At 41.8% G+C, this 16,865-nt stretch overlaps 1 protein-coding gene across 1 annotated transcript; it reads left to right on the top strand.

Moving 5' to 3' along the window:
- Positions 1-1,744: 1,744 nt before the first annotated feature.
- On the top strand, positions 1,745-16,847 carry LOC124256153. The gene is made up of 9 exons (XM_046690110.1): positions 1,745-1,851; positions 6,613-6,882; positions 8,311-8,543; positions 9,846-10,026; positions 11,745-11,849; positions 12,128-12,260; positions 13,644-13,756; positions 14,678-14,936; positions 16,373-16,847. The coding sequence occupies exons 1-9, from the start codon at positions 1,791-1,793 to the stop codon at positions 16,629-16,631; spliced, it is 1,614 nt and encodes a 537-aa protein (XP_046546066.1). The 5' UTR covers positions 1,745-1,790; the 3' UTR covers positions 16,632-16,847.
- Positions 16,848-16,865: the final 18 nt, after the last annotated feature.

The following is a 16,865-nucleotide window of genomic DNA, read 5'->3' on the forward strand; positions in this document are numbered from 1 at the left end:
CCCACCCTCCCAACCCCCTCACCCAAACACCATAGACGGGGTGTCATTCACACAAGATATATGCTATGGGAGTCACGATACATGTTGCAAAGCAAACGACGTAATATCAGATTGACAATCTCTTTGCGATGGGGGTAGCCCAGTGGTTAAAGCGTTCGCTCGGCACGCCTAAGACCTGGGTTCGATTTCCTGGGTTCGATTTCTCCCATGGGTACAATGTGTGAAGCCCATTTCTGGTGTTCCCCGCCGTGATATTGCTGGAATGTTGCTAAAAGCGATGTTAAACCATACTCACTCACTCGGTCACTTTACAGCAATACATACCAATGTATGACATTTTCAAACACCGACATGAACTTGCAGGTGATGACATATGTAATTACACACCGTATAAGATCGTGACAGTAAATGGCTAACCAGTTGCTTGTATGCAGACGAATAAGTGATACGTGTAATTTCCCATGTGATAATACCAGGTATACTCTAGACTAACGCTGAGTCTCAATCAATATAATTTTAAATGTTAAAGGGCTAAAGGAGCCCCAGTGAGGAGTGGGAGCCTTGAGGCATCAGAACCTGGGGAAAATCAAGACTTGCTTCATTTAGATTTTGGGACTGGGTGGAAGGGAAAATAATTAAATAATGGTTCGGGAACTGTGAGAGACTAGGTATGCCCGTAAATACAGCTAAAGGTATTACGCCTTAAATTTGCTTGTCTGACAAGCACAAGAAGAAATTTTGGTCGTGGATTATGCCCGAAGATCGTTTCCACTTTAACCCACAGCATGTAAAGACATTGAATCCCGGTCCTTCAGTTTGAAATATTCCTTCACTTCACAATATGTACAATCTTTCGTTACACCTTAATGTGTCGTATGTATAGTCCGTTTGCCTCAAAAGCGGACCGATGAATTGCAATCTAACTCGAAAACTGATCACCATATAATACTCAATGAAACACTGATTATAATCAAAACATCAGACCAACTCTGTGATTTTTTTGCAGAATTTATTCCTTAAAATTAAAAAAATGTTGTTTAACAAACTATCATTAAACTATTTACACAGTTCACTGTTTGTTACGAGGGAGGAGTGCAGAGAAAGGGACAGCCAGGTGTGCGAGAAACGATGAAGACGGCGCAGCACAGGTTGATGAATCTATAACTTTGTCGGCACTTGTGCACGTGCTTCTCGTACACCTGGCTGAGGCAAACGGACAATAGTAAACTTTAAATATTGGTCCAGACTGAGTCATTTCTCTCATGTCAATAGGTACAGCACGTTTTGGTCTTGTCCGGATTCTGTTATTGACAGAAGGATCTTATGTAACTGGACTATTGCTGATTACCACTTAAAGCACCATCTGAATCACTCGTTGCCTTACTGATTGTCAGTTCGAAAACGAAAGAAACTTAAAAATTATATTGACAGTCTGTAACTGAATAAAATCAGTTAAGGTTCGTGCAAATAAAAAAATAGGCTGTTTCATAACGAAGGGGATACGCTGCCCACTTTCATGAGCAATTAATCTTAACTGTTTCACTGAAAACATTACAACTAAAGAAAAGAAGACTTCTCGATACGCCCGATGCAAGGCAATGGTAAATACCCACACGAGCCTTAAAGTTATGCATGAATAGTATAGAATACACAGGAATGTTGATGCCCATATATTGGCTCTGTGAGTTTTGATACCACCCCTTCAACCCGACCCGCCCTTACAAAACGCGTTTGGTGACCAGTGAAGCGAGTGCCTGATACATTCCCACCCGACGTGAGCTACAGATAACATGGCGACTTCGAGTTCCAGATTCGTCTTGCTCGTCTCCTTTCTGGCCGCACTGTCGCAAGGTAACCATAATCTCACCCCTTTCGGTGCTCATGTCCCGTATGCAATATACGCTACTGTATTCTGTTGAGTATGTTTTGTCATCATTTACTGGTTTTGTTTAATAGGTGATTTTCAGCTTACGTAACCATTTTTCAAGAGTGTGTTAAGGTCATGGCTGTGTTGATATAGTAAGGGCTTTAGCTAAAAGCTCGAACGTTTAAGTATTTAAAGACTTATAATTGTTTAGTGAATATTAAACAGCTTCGGCTGTCGCCTCAAAAAGGTGAGAGGTGAATGCATATTTAAATAAAACCACATCTCCAACTTTAAGCTATTCGTAGGTAGAAATGTCTGTTACTTTTTAATAGCTTGAAGTATCCAAAGTGAACATTTGAAATGGAGTCCTGACATCATGTTCGAGATTTCTACGACAATATCGGAGTTATGTAACGACGCACACGCGTGTGTATGCACGTGCGTGCTGGCCGGTTTTGATTTCATAATGCTTACCCATTGAGATACCTTGCCACAGCCGTAATGTAACACTAAGCTGAGTTGGCTCCATAGAAATCCAGGGCCTAGATTTTCGAAGCTGTCTTAGCGCTAAGATAGTCGTAAGTTAATGTTAAAGTATGGCACTTTCAACTATCTTAGCGCTAAGAGAGCTTCGAAAATCTAGGCCCATTGTTATTATTAATATTATTGTTATTATCATTTTTACTTGTTTTATCCCGTTATCTCAGCATATGAGACAGTAGGTTAAAATGTCATGTATATTTCAAAACAACTTTGAAATTTCATTCATCTATTCCTTTTCAAAAATCCCTTTTCGCTTTTATGTGGAACATCCGTTTTATTTGCAAAAGGGCAAAAACGCCACTCACGCTTGACCACATTGGGTCAGTTTATCCCAAACACGTGATACAGCGTCACATTCCTGTCCCTGCGAAAAGTGTCGAGCCCCCCACACCGTAAAGCTAAACAGATTATGCAAATACAGCTGCATTGTCCATGGCCTGATGTATCCGTCAACGTTGCAGACCGTTGCACTTGATACGCGAAAACCGACTTCGGGTCAAAGCAGGACAGGTGCGCTCGTCCTCAAACTCTGAAAAGGACTCATTTCATTTGGGGATACTGGATCCATCATAAAAGATGACATTCAAGACGAGCCTTCAGCTGAACATCAGTATCATTGAGGCTTTCACAACGTGGACAAACACATATTCAGCAATGGCTTCGTGAAGAATGACAAGGTGAACAAGGAGGATAATAGGATCTGATATCCTCGCGGTGGGATACCCGATACAGATACGGCTGACTAACTTTACGTAATTATAAGCCTCCAGTAACCAACATCACCCTCGTGCCTTTTCAGTTTCTCGTTTCGTACAACTGCCCCTCAGACGTCCTTGAATGATTAACAGAGACAACTTGCAAAGCAGGTTTTGAAAGTCTCTCGCTGGAGATACATTTTGCTATTGATCACAATCTACAGAACACACATCACTGTGGTAACTCAAGAACTTAAGTGAATGTGCGGAATGTGAAAAAATCTCTAACAGCAAATGTCTTTCATATTTTATTGGAATCGAATTTGTAAAGCGCACTGCCTTTAAGAACAAATCAAAATATGCCTGAACACCATTGATGATGGAAACGTAACCAGAAAATATAGCATACATATACTGAGAGAAACAAATAAAGGAACACAGGAAAGTCCTTTAATCATGTATTCATTACCAGCTTTGAATAGCGCTGGGAGAAAATCTGAGAATAATTAAAGGAACACTGTCATGAAGTCGTGCTCCCATATTTGTTCCCCTCAGTATACAATGTATTTACATAAAACGTTGTAATTATTTTTTATTTTGGCCTTAGTTGGGTCACATGACATAACATTTTAAAAAAATGGACCATATTTATCCACCACACCATGGCCTATGTTAAAGTAGCTACAACTAGCTTCCCAATAAGCCGTAATATGACCATACAAGAGATGGGTGCATTACACTCCTTAATTTGGTCATTTTTCTTAAAGTCGCTGATCTCCTAAATGTATGCCAAGACATACGTCCGTTTCCAAAGATTCATGGAAATATATAATTGTTGATAAACGTTGTTTTGGATTTTTCTATCGGTTCAACAGTAGGGTAACACACTTCCCCCGGCCCGTGTTCGACAAGTTGGTCTACAGTGTAAACATTCCCAACCAAACATTCGGAGTGGTGTTTGAATCTTAAACCCAGAGCATGAATTGTCATCCATGCATTACTTCAACACCTTTACGGAATTTAAATATCTTGATATCAATATTTAATCACCAACAGTACTGTCAAAATCGAAATTAAAAAAAATTAAATGTATTACCCCCTTAACCTGAATTGATACCATAGCCCTACTGCCCTCTCCATCCGCCTTTCGTCACTCACCCTACCCCAGCCCACTGTATATTTTAATAGGGAAGCGTAGCCTAGTGGTTAATGCGTTCGCTTGTCGCATCGAAGACCCGGGTTCGATTCCCCACATGGGTGCAATTTGTATAGTTCATTTCTGGTGTCCCCGCCGTGATTTTGTTGGAAAGGCGACGTAAAACCATACTCACTCACTAATTCCAGCAATGTTCTTATAGCCATGCGTATTATTGATTATGGTGATGATTTGGCGATTTAACGTGCGCTTTCCAGCATAATGCGTATTTTGCACACGGGCTCGTCAGGCCATTTAGTGTTTGACCGAAAGAGGGTTGATTTGACCTAAAGATATGGCATTATATTATTTCAACCTTCTCTGTATAAAGAATATTTGGTTCCCCCCTTTCCCTCTTTATAATGCTGTCACGTGACGATGCTTTTGTCCCCATGTCGTCTTGCGGGTGCTACACATTAAACACCTCCCTTCTTGAGTTACCCCTATTGTGATTCCGGGTGAGACGAGTACCCTTCTGTTCACAGATGGTCATGTCGCCCAGTTGCCCATCGCCCGCCCGATTGTCGTAAACCTTTCCAAATTTTTACATCTCTATTTCAGCATATTTTGATCAGTTAAAATAATCACGTTGAATAAAGAATGGATTAATACATCATAGCTGTATGTAGTGTATATACTCTCCCAAAAAAGAAATGCTTAATCTGCTAACTTTAAAGGCATATAACGCAAAAATTCTGGAACAGCTGCAACAAAGTACATGTATAAAAGATCAAATGTCTGTTAACATGTATTGTTTGTGAAAAGTTCAAGAAGTGAAGACGTCCGTATCCAGTTGGGCGTTGTCTTCAATATAATTTTGAAAAATACTTGGACTTTCATACATTAACATCACCTATGCGTTTCTTTTTTTGGAGAGTATATATATACTGCTTTTGATTGGAATCACTTGTAGTTAAACCCACAGCGGTGTGTATCTATGCTATACTTAAAACGTCACAGAGCGGTGCAATCCCTTACGTTGTAGAGAACATTATACTTGCATGGTCTGTATCAAAGCAGGGGCGGTGGTACAACACCAAGATGTAAAATCAAGACAATATGTAAAAACTAACGCAATATGTAAAAACTTAGCGCAAAACGTAAAATATAACGCAATATGTAAAAGATTAACGCCAAATATAAAAAATGTCTTTAACGCAATATGTAAACACCTAACGCAAAATGTAAAAACAATTTTTAACGCAATTTGTAAAAGATTAACGGAATCTGTAAAATACAGCTTTATTGTTGTTTATTGTTTTGGCGACAGAAATCCATTTTTTTAGAAACATTACTTATTGTTTTTTAAAACAACTAAGCTATTGCAATATTTCTGACGAAACCTCATTTCTAACTTAATTGATATCTGATCTTTTCGGTCGTTTAACATCAAAGTAAAGCCGATAATTGTGTAATATACATGTATAGCGATACTTGATATCATAATCTATATGTGACAGTATCCAAGGAAATCATTTTATTCTTCATAGTATTGTTACATAAATGGTCATATGTGTTGTATTCATTATGTCCTAGTCAAGGAGGTTTTACCTTTTGGCCTTTTTTATCCCATAACGCGCATGTAGCGCAAGTTGGGGACATGAAATTACCCTCCGCATTGGGTACAGCGGTGGGGTAGCCTAGTGGTTAAAGCGTTCGCTCGTCACGCTGAAGACCCGGGCTCGATTCCCCACATGGGTACAATGTGTGAAGCCCATTCCTGGAAACTTGTTAAAAGCGGCGTAAAAACCCAACTCACTCACTCACTTTATGAAAGCGATTTGTTTTGGAAAACACAAACCGGAAAGCAATACGGCCACGCCAACTTACTGACTACTTTTGATTGGTTGAAATAAGAATGGGCGGGATTTGTGAAACGATGTTATTGATTTCGTATTAATATTATTATTTCGTTTTTGTGTCTGTGAGGCTAATATTGTTAATATTGCGCATCTATTTATAACATCTGACGTCAATATGTTTATGGAGCTATGCAAAACCGATGTAGCAAATCAGTTATGCTCAGTTTCAACCAAACATGTCACAATACTATGACATCGCTGCACTGCAAGTATAATGGCAGAACCGTGTTTAGAGATGTACACTTTTCATTGAAAAGTAATGAAGAGTGATTTTTTATGATATATAGAATTTCATCCGAAGAGATTCTGGATTAAGTTTGAGACTCTCTCTCTCTGGAATAGCTGGAATATTGCTAAAAGCGGCGTAAAACTCAGTCAGTCAGTCAGTCTTAAAATAAGCATGTTGTTTAGCTATAATACTATCCAATGCCATTTAACATTGACTTTCAGTGCGCAGCCACAAAACTCTTTGCACGAACCAGTTCACCAATGAGACATGTCTGAACGCTGCCTATGACGCTTTGAACAATAACACCCTGTTTTGGTTCGGCACTGACTACGATAAGATGTGTCCAAATGGTGAAGATGGTACCCAAATGTGTGTCAATCCTCGACCAACCATGGCAGACTCCATTATGAGCCGAATGTTCGCCGGAAGTAATGTCACAACAGGCTCGAGACCCTCGATCATGGAAATCTACTATGCCCGACCTCTTGAACGTAAGTAGACAGCCGACCGTCACCCTGGCACATCAAGAATTCAAACATATCGTGTTTGTTAATTCAACAATACTTGATTGTGAGCAATTAAAGACACAATAGTTCAACTATCTGGGGCTGCGGTATGTAAAAAATCGAGTTAGGAACAGACTATCCACTGGTCAACAGTATGAGCATCGATAAATGCAATTGGGATATGATGACATGTGTCAACCAAGTCAGCGAGCCTGACCCACCGATCCCGTTAGTCGCGTCTTACGACAAGCATGGGTTGCTGAAGATCAGTTCTAACCCGGATCTTCACGGGTCTGTACAAGAAAATCAAGTCATTGATATCCGTGGACAGCAAGTTTGACCACTCGGTTCCGTCAGTGGCGTATAATGCGACAATGTGGATCAGGTGGTAATTGTCACCCGCTTGGTTTATGTGTGTCATCATATCCCCATTGCATAGAGAGATGCTCCTGATGTCAACCACAGGGTCATCTCCCGTCACCGAGACACCAAACAGACCTATGATGACAATGATTAACATGTATTATGATATTATGCAATTACACTTTACTTATGCTGATATTTTAATAAACACTTCGCGCATCTACCCTTCTGTCTTGCCTCAACCCTTCTGCCGCCGCACCCTTCTGTCTTGTCTCACCCTTCTGTCTTGTCTCACCCCCGCTTCTGTCTTGCCTCACTCATCTCTCTTGCCTCTACCCTTCTGTCTTGCCACTACCCGTCTGCCGCCTCACCCTTCTGTCTTGCCTCTACCCATCTGTCTTGCCTGTACCCGTCTCTCTTGCCTCACCCTTCTGTCTTGCCTGTACCCGTCTCTCCTGCCTCAGCCGTCTCTCTTGCCTCTACCCGTCTGCCGCCTCACCCTTCTGTCTTGCCTCACCCTTCTGTCTTGCCTCTACCCCTCTGTCTTGCCTCACCCTTCTGTCTTGCCTCTACCCTTCTGTCTTGCCTCTGCCTATGTCTTGCATCTACCCTTCTGTTTCTGCCTCTACCTATCTATCTTCCATTCTGTTAAGCCTGTGCCCTTCTATCTTGCCTGAACCCATCTGTCTTGCTTTCCCTACTAGTACTGTTAAGCATGTACCTTTCTGTCTTGCCTGTAGCCTTCTGTCTTGCATGAACCCATCTGTCTTGCTTCCACTACCGTTAAGCACGTACCCTTCTATATTGCCTGAACCCATCTGTCTTGCTTCCACTACTGTTAACCCTGTACCCATCTGTCTTGCCTGAACCCATCTGTCTTGCTTCCACTATTGTTAAGCATGTACCCTTCTATCTTGCATGAACCCATCTGTCTTGCTTCCCCTACTGTTAAGCATGTACCCTTCTATCTTGCCTGAACCCATCTGTCTTGCTTCCCCTACTGTTAAGCCTGTACCCTTCTGTTGCCTGAACCCATCTCTGTCTGTGTAGGCATTTACAATGGATGTGGAGCAGAGATAAGAATGACATCCAGTAGTGAGTCCTTCAAGATTGGTCCACTCAACCCTCACCAAAGGGGCCCAGTTGAGCTGAAGGACATGCCAACTGTCTCGTGGACTGCCAAGCCTAACGTCAATTACACTGTAGTATACTACGACGTTGGCTACTACATTATCCACGGCATCTACATCAACGCCAACGGTGGAAACATAACCTTGGGCCAGGTAGGACAATACGTATTTAAAGGTTTAGGATCACGACGTGATGTACGTGAATTACGTTCCAACGACGGCATTAAACCAAGTTCACTCACTCACCCTCTGATATATGTAGAATATGAAGAGACCATATATAACTGATATTAAACCCGCCGTGATACAAGTTCAATACTATTATAACGGTGTTAAACTTCATCACCCCATGCAGAGCATAGAGAGACGGGCACAACTGCCAGTAACTGAGTCAAGGACACACCGTAGTTCTTCTGACAGTGACAGGAGTCCGTTGTCATACATACATACATACATACATACATACATACATACATACATACATACATACATACATACATACATACATACATACATACATACATACATACATACATACATACATACATACATACATACATACATACATACATACATACATACATACGTATTGTCAATCTCAACTCCTTGGGGAGCATACAACTCTTGCAGCCACTAGGCGCACCGAGTTATTGTGGCATTCCCATCCTTACGAGGTACCCATTCACAGCTGGGTGGACTGGGACACATAGTCACATTACTTTGTCCACGTTTACTGCATGTTGCTGTACCCGCAACTGGGTGTTTGCACGCATCCATGTGGCCACCATCTGGTCATATACCAACGGATTCGTGGGTTCTTTTAAGTGCACAGGGTTGTGTACTGTACACTAGGGGTTGTGTCATACTATGATCTTGGATAAAGTCGTTGATCATAGTTTGATCATGGATATAGTCGTTGGTCATACTATGATCTGATCATGGATACAGTCGTTGGTCATATTATGATCTTGGATAGAGTCGTTGGTCATAGTTTGATCATGGATAAAGTCGTTGGTCATTGTTTGATCTTGGATAAAATCATTGGTCATAGTTTGATCATGGATAAAGTCGTTGGTCATACTATGATCTTGGATAAAGTCGTTGGTCATAGTTTGATCACGGATAAAGTCATTGGTCATAGTTTGATCCTGGATAAAGTCATTGGTCATAGTTTGATCCTGGATAAAGTCGTTGGTCATCGTTTGATCTTGGATAAAGTCGTTGGTCATAGTTTGATCCTGGATAAAATCATTGGTCATAATTTGATCACAGATAAAGTCGTTTGTCATACTATGATCTTGGATAAAGTCGTTGGTCATAGTTTGATCTTGGATAAAGTCGTTGGTCATAGTTTGATCATGGCCAACTTCAACACAGTGTTGTTTGAAGACACTAACGTATATTCTGAACACCCATGCTTCAGTTGCTGTTAACCTGTCGTTTCTGTTAAACCAGCCGGTCGTCCCCCACCGCGGCCCCCTGAATACCCTGTGGAGGCCAAACATCTATGTGTGGATGGTCTTCGAGCAAAGAAAGAACATGGAACTCAGCGAAGTCCTAGCGTACATGAACTCAACCAACACCTTCAGGAATCCGATGTTTATGAAAGATTTTATAGACAGATATAATCTCTCAGGTAAGCGCAGAGTGTTAATCTAGTGACCCACTTTTATTTTGGAAATATTCCCAGTAGTATGTCTATGAAAGATGAAACATTTATTTTAGAACTTTTAACAAGTATAGTATGACCAGAAATTATTGAGAATTTTAGGAATATGTTTAATTGGATTTCTAGTATAAACAACCTTGACCAGCTACCAAGTGCTTGGTTTCATTCAAGAGAGACAATTCCGTTAATCCGTTTTCATTAGTTTGTGAAGAGTTATCCCCCTTTGTTTACTTGCTAGAAGACGACATTTTCAGTGATCCTATGGATAATTTAGAGAGGAGGTAGTTGATTTTAGAGTATTATAACATGGGCATCAGATCAGCCAAAGTGATTCAAGTAGAACAGGCATCCCTTTGTCCACTGTTTATCGTGTTTTAAAAAATAAACAAACTGAAAAATCTTTGTATCAGCGCCCAAAGAACAGTCCGAAATTTAACGTGTGGGGTGGCATATCTGTGTTAGGGGCAACGCCCATCTGTGTATTTGAAGGGAATATGAACAGTGAGCGGTACACAGATATTCTCGAGGGACATTTACTTCCATCTACTCACGTGTTCTATGGAAATCTTTTGATTTTCCAGCAGGACAACGACCCAAAACATCGTTCAAAGCATTTACAGGCCTGGTTTCGGACCCAAAATATGACATTATTAGATTGGCCAAGCTATAGCCCTGACCTAATTCCAATAGAAAATGTTTGGGGACTTAGGAAGGAAAGTGTCAATAAGTAAAATCTAACAAATATTGCTGAAATGAAAGAAGAGGTGGTCCGATATTGGGACAGCATGGACCACGACTTTCTAACTTCTTTGATCAGTAGTATGCCCCGCCGCATTGAAGCCTGCATTGCTGCCCATGGTGACTTGACAAAATACTAACTGTTCACCTGTCTTTGAATCTGGAGTTATGTTCTGCTAATATTCACATTTAATACGTGAGTAATGAGTGAAAAACAATTAAAAAATTACAATCTTTAAATTCTCAATAATTTCTGGTTGTACTTTATATGCAGTGTGCGAAATAGTTTCCAAATTGTGTTAGCCAGTTGGGCTAGCTATGCCTGAAAGTTACTAGCCCACAAAATTATTCACTAGCCCGAAATTTGAACGTAGAAACTAAGCAAAAGATTACAGAAAAATAGATGAGAATAAGATATTGTCGGCATAACACGGGTTTCATCATTAAGCCGCTAATGTGATGAACAGTTTATCAGGCCATAATCTTGGATGATTTTAAAAGTGTGTTATAACTTAACAAGTCGGAGAGAGTGATATACAAAATGACCCCATAAAAATTCACTAGCCAGTCGGGCCTTTAGCTGAGGAGATTTACTAGCCACGGGCTGGCGGGCCAGTGGCTATTTTGCACACTGAGTACATGTATATGCAATAAGGCATATCATGGCCCAAAGATCCATGTTGTATGGACGCGACTACAATATGATCCCATCCGTGAAGATCCGGTTTCAGATCTTCAGTAACCCATGCTTGTCCTGAGTGGCGACTAATGGGATCGGGTGGTCAGGCTCGCTCACTGGGTTGACACATGTCATCGTATCACTGGATTGTGTGGTCCAGACTTGAATATTTACAGACCGCCACCATGTAGCTGGAATATTGCTGAGTGCGGCGGTAAACAACAAACATTGTTACATATTTACCAGCCTCATGTTACATATGTTTCAGATCCCGTCAGCTTCAACATCGTGCGCAGCTGGAGCGACGACTACGCCGCCGTTACCATGAGAAACAGGCGTGTTCTAAACAGGTGCCCCTACTTCAACCAAAAACGTAAGCATCTGTAGATCAAATGTCGGCATCCTCTCGTTCGATTCCCCACATGGGTACAATATGTGAAGCCCATTCTGGTGTGTGTGGCTACGACAAAGCACATATGTGAAAAGCTATTCATTCAATATAAACCTATTTTACGGTATCCACCTTAATGCACAATGGAAATGGTTGAACACTGTTAACAGATGACTCTCGCCTTTACAGAATACAGAAAAGTATTTCCTATGTCTTACACTATAGCAAGTGTACGTAGAATTCCGGTCTATTGTTGTCAGGAATCAAAAGTCTGTTGGACAGCCATGGTGGTGTGACCTTCAACTTGTCAGCCGAGGCCTCGATCTCACTTGACCTGCACTACATGACCCCGGACATGCGCTTCACCTTCTGCTGTTCCGCAATGCAGACTGGGTGGGACGTCGTTGTAGTAGTAGTAGTAGTAGTAGTAGTAGTAATAGTAGTAGTAGAAGTAGTCGTAGTATCAATAGTAGCAGTAGCAGTAGTAGCAGCAGTAGTTCTAGCAGTAGTAGTAGTAGTAGTAGTAGTAGCAGTAGTGTAGTAGTCCAGATCTCCAGTAACCCATGCTTGTCCTGAGTGGCGACTAATGGGATCGGGTGGTCAGGCTCGCTCACTGGGTTGACACATGTCATCGTATCACTGGATTGTGTGGTCCAGACTTGAATATTTACAGACCGCCACCATGTAGCTGGAATATTGCTGAGTGCGGCGGTAAACAACAAACATTGTTACATATTTACCAGCCTCATGTTACATATGTTTCAGATCCCGTCAGCTTCAACATCGTGCGCAGCTGGAGCGACGACTACGCCGCCGTTACCATGAGAAACAGGCGTGTTCTAAACAGGTGCCCCTACTTCAACCAAAAACGTAAGCATCTGTAGATCAAATGTCGGCATCCTCTCGTTCGATTCCCCACATGGGTACAATATGTGAAGCCCATTCTGGTGTGTGTATTGGCTACGACAAAGCACATGTGAAAAGCTATTCATTCAATATAAACCTATTTTACGGTATCCACCTTAATGCACAATGGAAATGGTTGAACACTGTTAACAGATGACTCTCGCCTTTACAGAATACAGAAAAGTATTTCCTATGTCTTACACTATAGCAAGTGTACGTAGAATTCCGGTCTATTGTTGTCAGGAATCAAAAGTCTGTTGGACAGCCATGGTGGTGTGACCTTCAACTTGTCAGCCGAGGCCTCGATCTCACTTGACCTGCACTACATGACCCCGGACATGCGCTTCACCTTCTGCTGTTCCACAATGCAGACTGGGTGGGACGTCGTTGTAGTAGTAGTAGTAGTAGTAGTAGTAGTAGTAATAGTAGTAGTAGAAGTAGTCGTAGTATCAATAGTAGCAGTAGCAGTAGTAGCAGCAGTAGTTCTAGCAGTAGTAGTAGTAGTAGTAGTAGTAGTAGTAGTAGTAGTAGTAGTAGTAGTAGTAGTGCACCGTGAAGATCCAGATCCTGAGCAACCCATACTTGTCTTAAGATGCGACTAACGGGATCGGGTGGTCAGGCTTGTCGTATTCCAGTTGTGCAGATCGATGCTCATTTTGTCAATCACCGGATTGTCTGGTTGAGACTTGACTGTCAACACACCGCCGTCATACATGAGGTATAGATGGTGTGGCGTGAAACTGGTAGTATTCTCAGTGTTCCGAGTAGTAGTAGTAGTAGTAGTAGTAGTAGTAGTAGTAGTAGTAGTAGTTGTATCTTCTGATCGTCATCATTATGACCTTCATCAGTGTTAAATAATGTCTCTTACAGCGCCGCCAACCTTCACGTGGATTATAGGTCTAAGGGAAACATCATGGCCGCCAAAGCGAGAACCGAGCCCATGATTCATCTGGTACCAAGAAACCTCTCCTCTAACCTGGAAGGTATAACACGTCGTGTCTGGCTTCCCAGCCAACACACGTAGCTGAACTCATCTCTTCTGAATGAAGTGACGCTAAGTATTGCATAGATCCTACATGTATTACATACAACATTAAAATTCATAACATGGAGAACGTTTATGACATACTACCATTCGGGATTCCTTGTTAAAGAATTGGTACTGGTCGATTACGACGGTCGTAACGCTAAAGTGATCGTAACTCCATTATTTTAACACACACTTACGACGGTCGTAGCGCTAAAGTGATCGTAGCTCCCATACTTTAACACACGCTTACGACGGTCGTAACCTCTAAAATGATCGTAGCTTCCATACTTTAACACACGCTTACGACGGTCGTAACCTCTAAAATGATCGTAACTCCTATACTTTAACCTACGCTTATGACTGCCGTAGCGCTAAAGTGATCGTAACTCGATTACTTTAACCCATGCATAAGATGTTCGTCGCGTTAAGGTGATTGTAGCTCCCATATTTAACCCACCCTTATGATGGTCAGTGCCCTAAAGTGACTGTAACTCCCATAATTATACCCACGCTTATGGTGGTAGTAGCGCCAAGGTAATGGTAGCTCCCATGCTTTAACCCACGCTTACGACAGTGGTAACGCAACTAAGATGATTGTAACTTCATTACTTTAACCCATGCTTAAGATAGTCGTCGCGCTAAAGTGATCGTAGCTCCCATACTGTAACGCACACTTACGACGGTGGTAGCGCTAAAGTCACCGTATCTCCCATACTGTAACACACGCTTACGACTAGTTCATATTACATGTCAATATACTACGACGACGTGGACCGTTGCTCATAATTTCAATCACTGGATTGCCTGGTCCATATTTTCAGGCCACCGTCGTACATCTTCAGCTGATTTTATATATGCTATTGTCGTCTAACAGGTCAGTTCTTCACGCTGATGCTGATCGACCCGACAAAGGAGTTGAATACTACCACCCCAAACTCCAACGTTCACTGGCTTGTTGTCAACATCCACGCCGAAAACATCTCATCTGGCGATGTCCTCGTGGAATACATGCCCCCAATGCCACATGCTACAAAGAACATGTTTCTGGCGCTACTGTACAAGCAAGCTAACAGAACCGAACAAGTGAAGAACATCACGGGCCTGTTCGGTTCTGATTGCCCTCGAAACACCAAGTACGAGTAACGAGATTTGGTCTTAGAAATATGTCTGAGTGAGTGAGTGAGTTTAGTTTTACGCCGCCTTTAGCAATGTTCCAGCAATATCGCGGCGGGGGACACCAGAAATAGGCTTCACACATTGTGTACATGTGGTGAGTCGAAACCGAGCCTTCGGCGTGACGGGAGAACGTTTTAACCACTAGGCTACCCCGTCGCCCAGATAACTACAAGAAAATGCGAAACATGAACACGAAATCAGGAAATGACGTCATTATAAAATATTTTCCTCTGAATATTTAATCAACATGTTTGAAACAATACGAACAATATTTGATCCAATCCATTCCCCGCTTTACAGCTTGAACCATGTTTTCACTTTTGATTACCTCCCTTTACATGCTGAATACGATAACGACCGTGTTTCAACAGTAAATGATGGCAGTAACCTGTTTAGGTATTCAGGTAATGTCTTAACAAATGCGGGGTGGTGGGGTAGCCTAGTTGTTAAAGCGTTCTCTCGTCATGCCGAAGACCCGAGTTCTATTCCCCACATGGGTAAAATGTGTGAAACCCATTTGGGGTGTCCCCCACCGCGATATTGCTGGAACATTGCTAAAAGCAGCGTAAAACCATACTCTTAACAAATGTTATGCATTTCAGGATTTAAATGCCAACAGTTCATATAAGGAATTTTACGATAACGTAGACCATATATGACACGTTGTAAACAATTGTTTAAGGAAACAGAGATGCCCGTACCTTCTACAGTCGAACCTGCGTTTATTTAGATGTTGTTCGGATGAACGTATTTTCGGATACCTGAATCACTCGCCAGTTGGTCAGAGTTACCTCCCCTAACCAAATTATACATTACTGTAGTGAAAACAAATTCAAAATTACAAAGTTCAAACCTTTAATGAGTTAGATATTCAGTTACCCCCCCAGTGAGCTGGCACTATAAAACCAGCTTAAGTCTGGGCTAGCACAAGCAGCCACACATACGCACACATGCACGTCGTCATATGAGCGAAATATTCTTAAGTGCGACGTTAAACCCCATTTCACCTCACCGCAAATTTATTCTGTTTTCGTGTCTCCGAAATGTCCAACCTGATTTATGTTCGCACGTGTTCATATCTATGTTTTCATATAGCCGCCCGTTTTCATACCACCCCTCTGTTTCATATTTTCGCTATGTTTCATATCTTCACTCTATTTCATCTTTCCGCTCTCTTTGGCTTCCCCCGTCGGTCATATCACCTCCCTGTTTCATATCTTCACTCTCCTTCACTGCACCCGTCATATCTGCACTCCACATCTCCGCTCTATTTCATATCTCCTCTCTGTTTCATATCTAGAACTTCAATACCTGGTTATCTATCGGTACACTGTTCGCCCCATCATCTTTGTGGTAAATATCTCAACATATAATTCAACCCTCTTCCGTTTAGGTGCAAGTTCCAGGTCCAGAACTATGTGACGATGAACAACCTGGTTCTGAGTGGACTCCGTCAGCTGGACGTGGAACAGGATGACTACAACAGACTCCAGGAAGTGAAGAAAGGGATGAAACCCGTAAAAGATGCATGTCGAGGCAGGGCTGGGTACGGCGACCCTTGCCCAATAGGAACAGGACATCCTTTGAAATCCTCCTACGTTGCGATCTATGCCTTGGCGTTGCTCACTGTTGTCTGTCAGAAGGCCTTCTAAAAGTCGGCCATTTTCTTTCCGCTTCTGTAACAAGGATGCATTTAAAAGAGAGACTGGGCTCTGTGGCTTGATTCTAAACATTGTAATTCACTGAATAAAAAAAGATGTATTTAATACCCAATAGATAATAATAAAAATATTGTGTGCATTTATACTGCGCCAAACTCCAGGCACAGAGTGCTTGCTCATGGCGCTACAGACAACATGAAGTCATTGCAAATTGTCATAGGTGTT

This window comes from Haliotis rubra, unplaced genomic scaffold, assembly GCF_003918875.1.
Source record: "Haliotis rubra isolate DU_JTF1 unplaced genomic scaffold, ASM391887v1 Scf62, whole genome shotgun sequence".
NCBI classification, from domain to species: Eukaryota; Metazoa; Mollusca; class Gastropoda; order Lepetellida; family Haliotidae; genus Haliotis; species Haliotis rubra.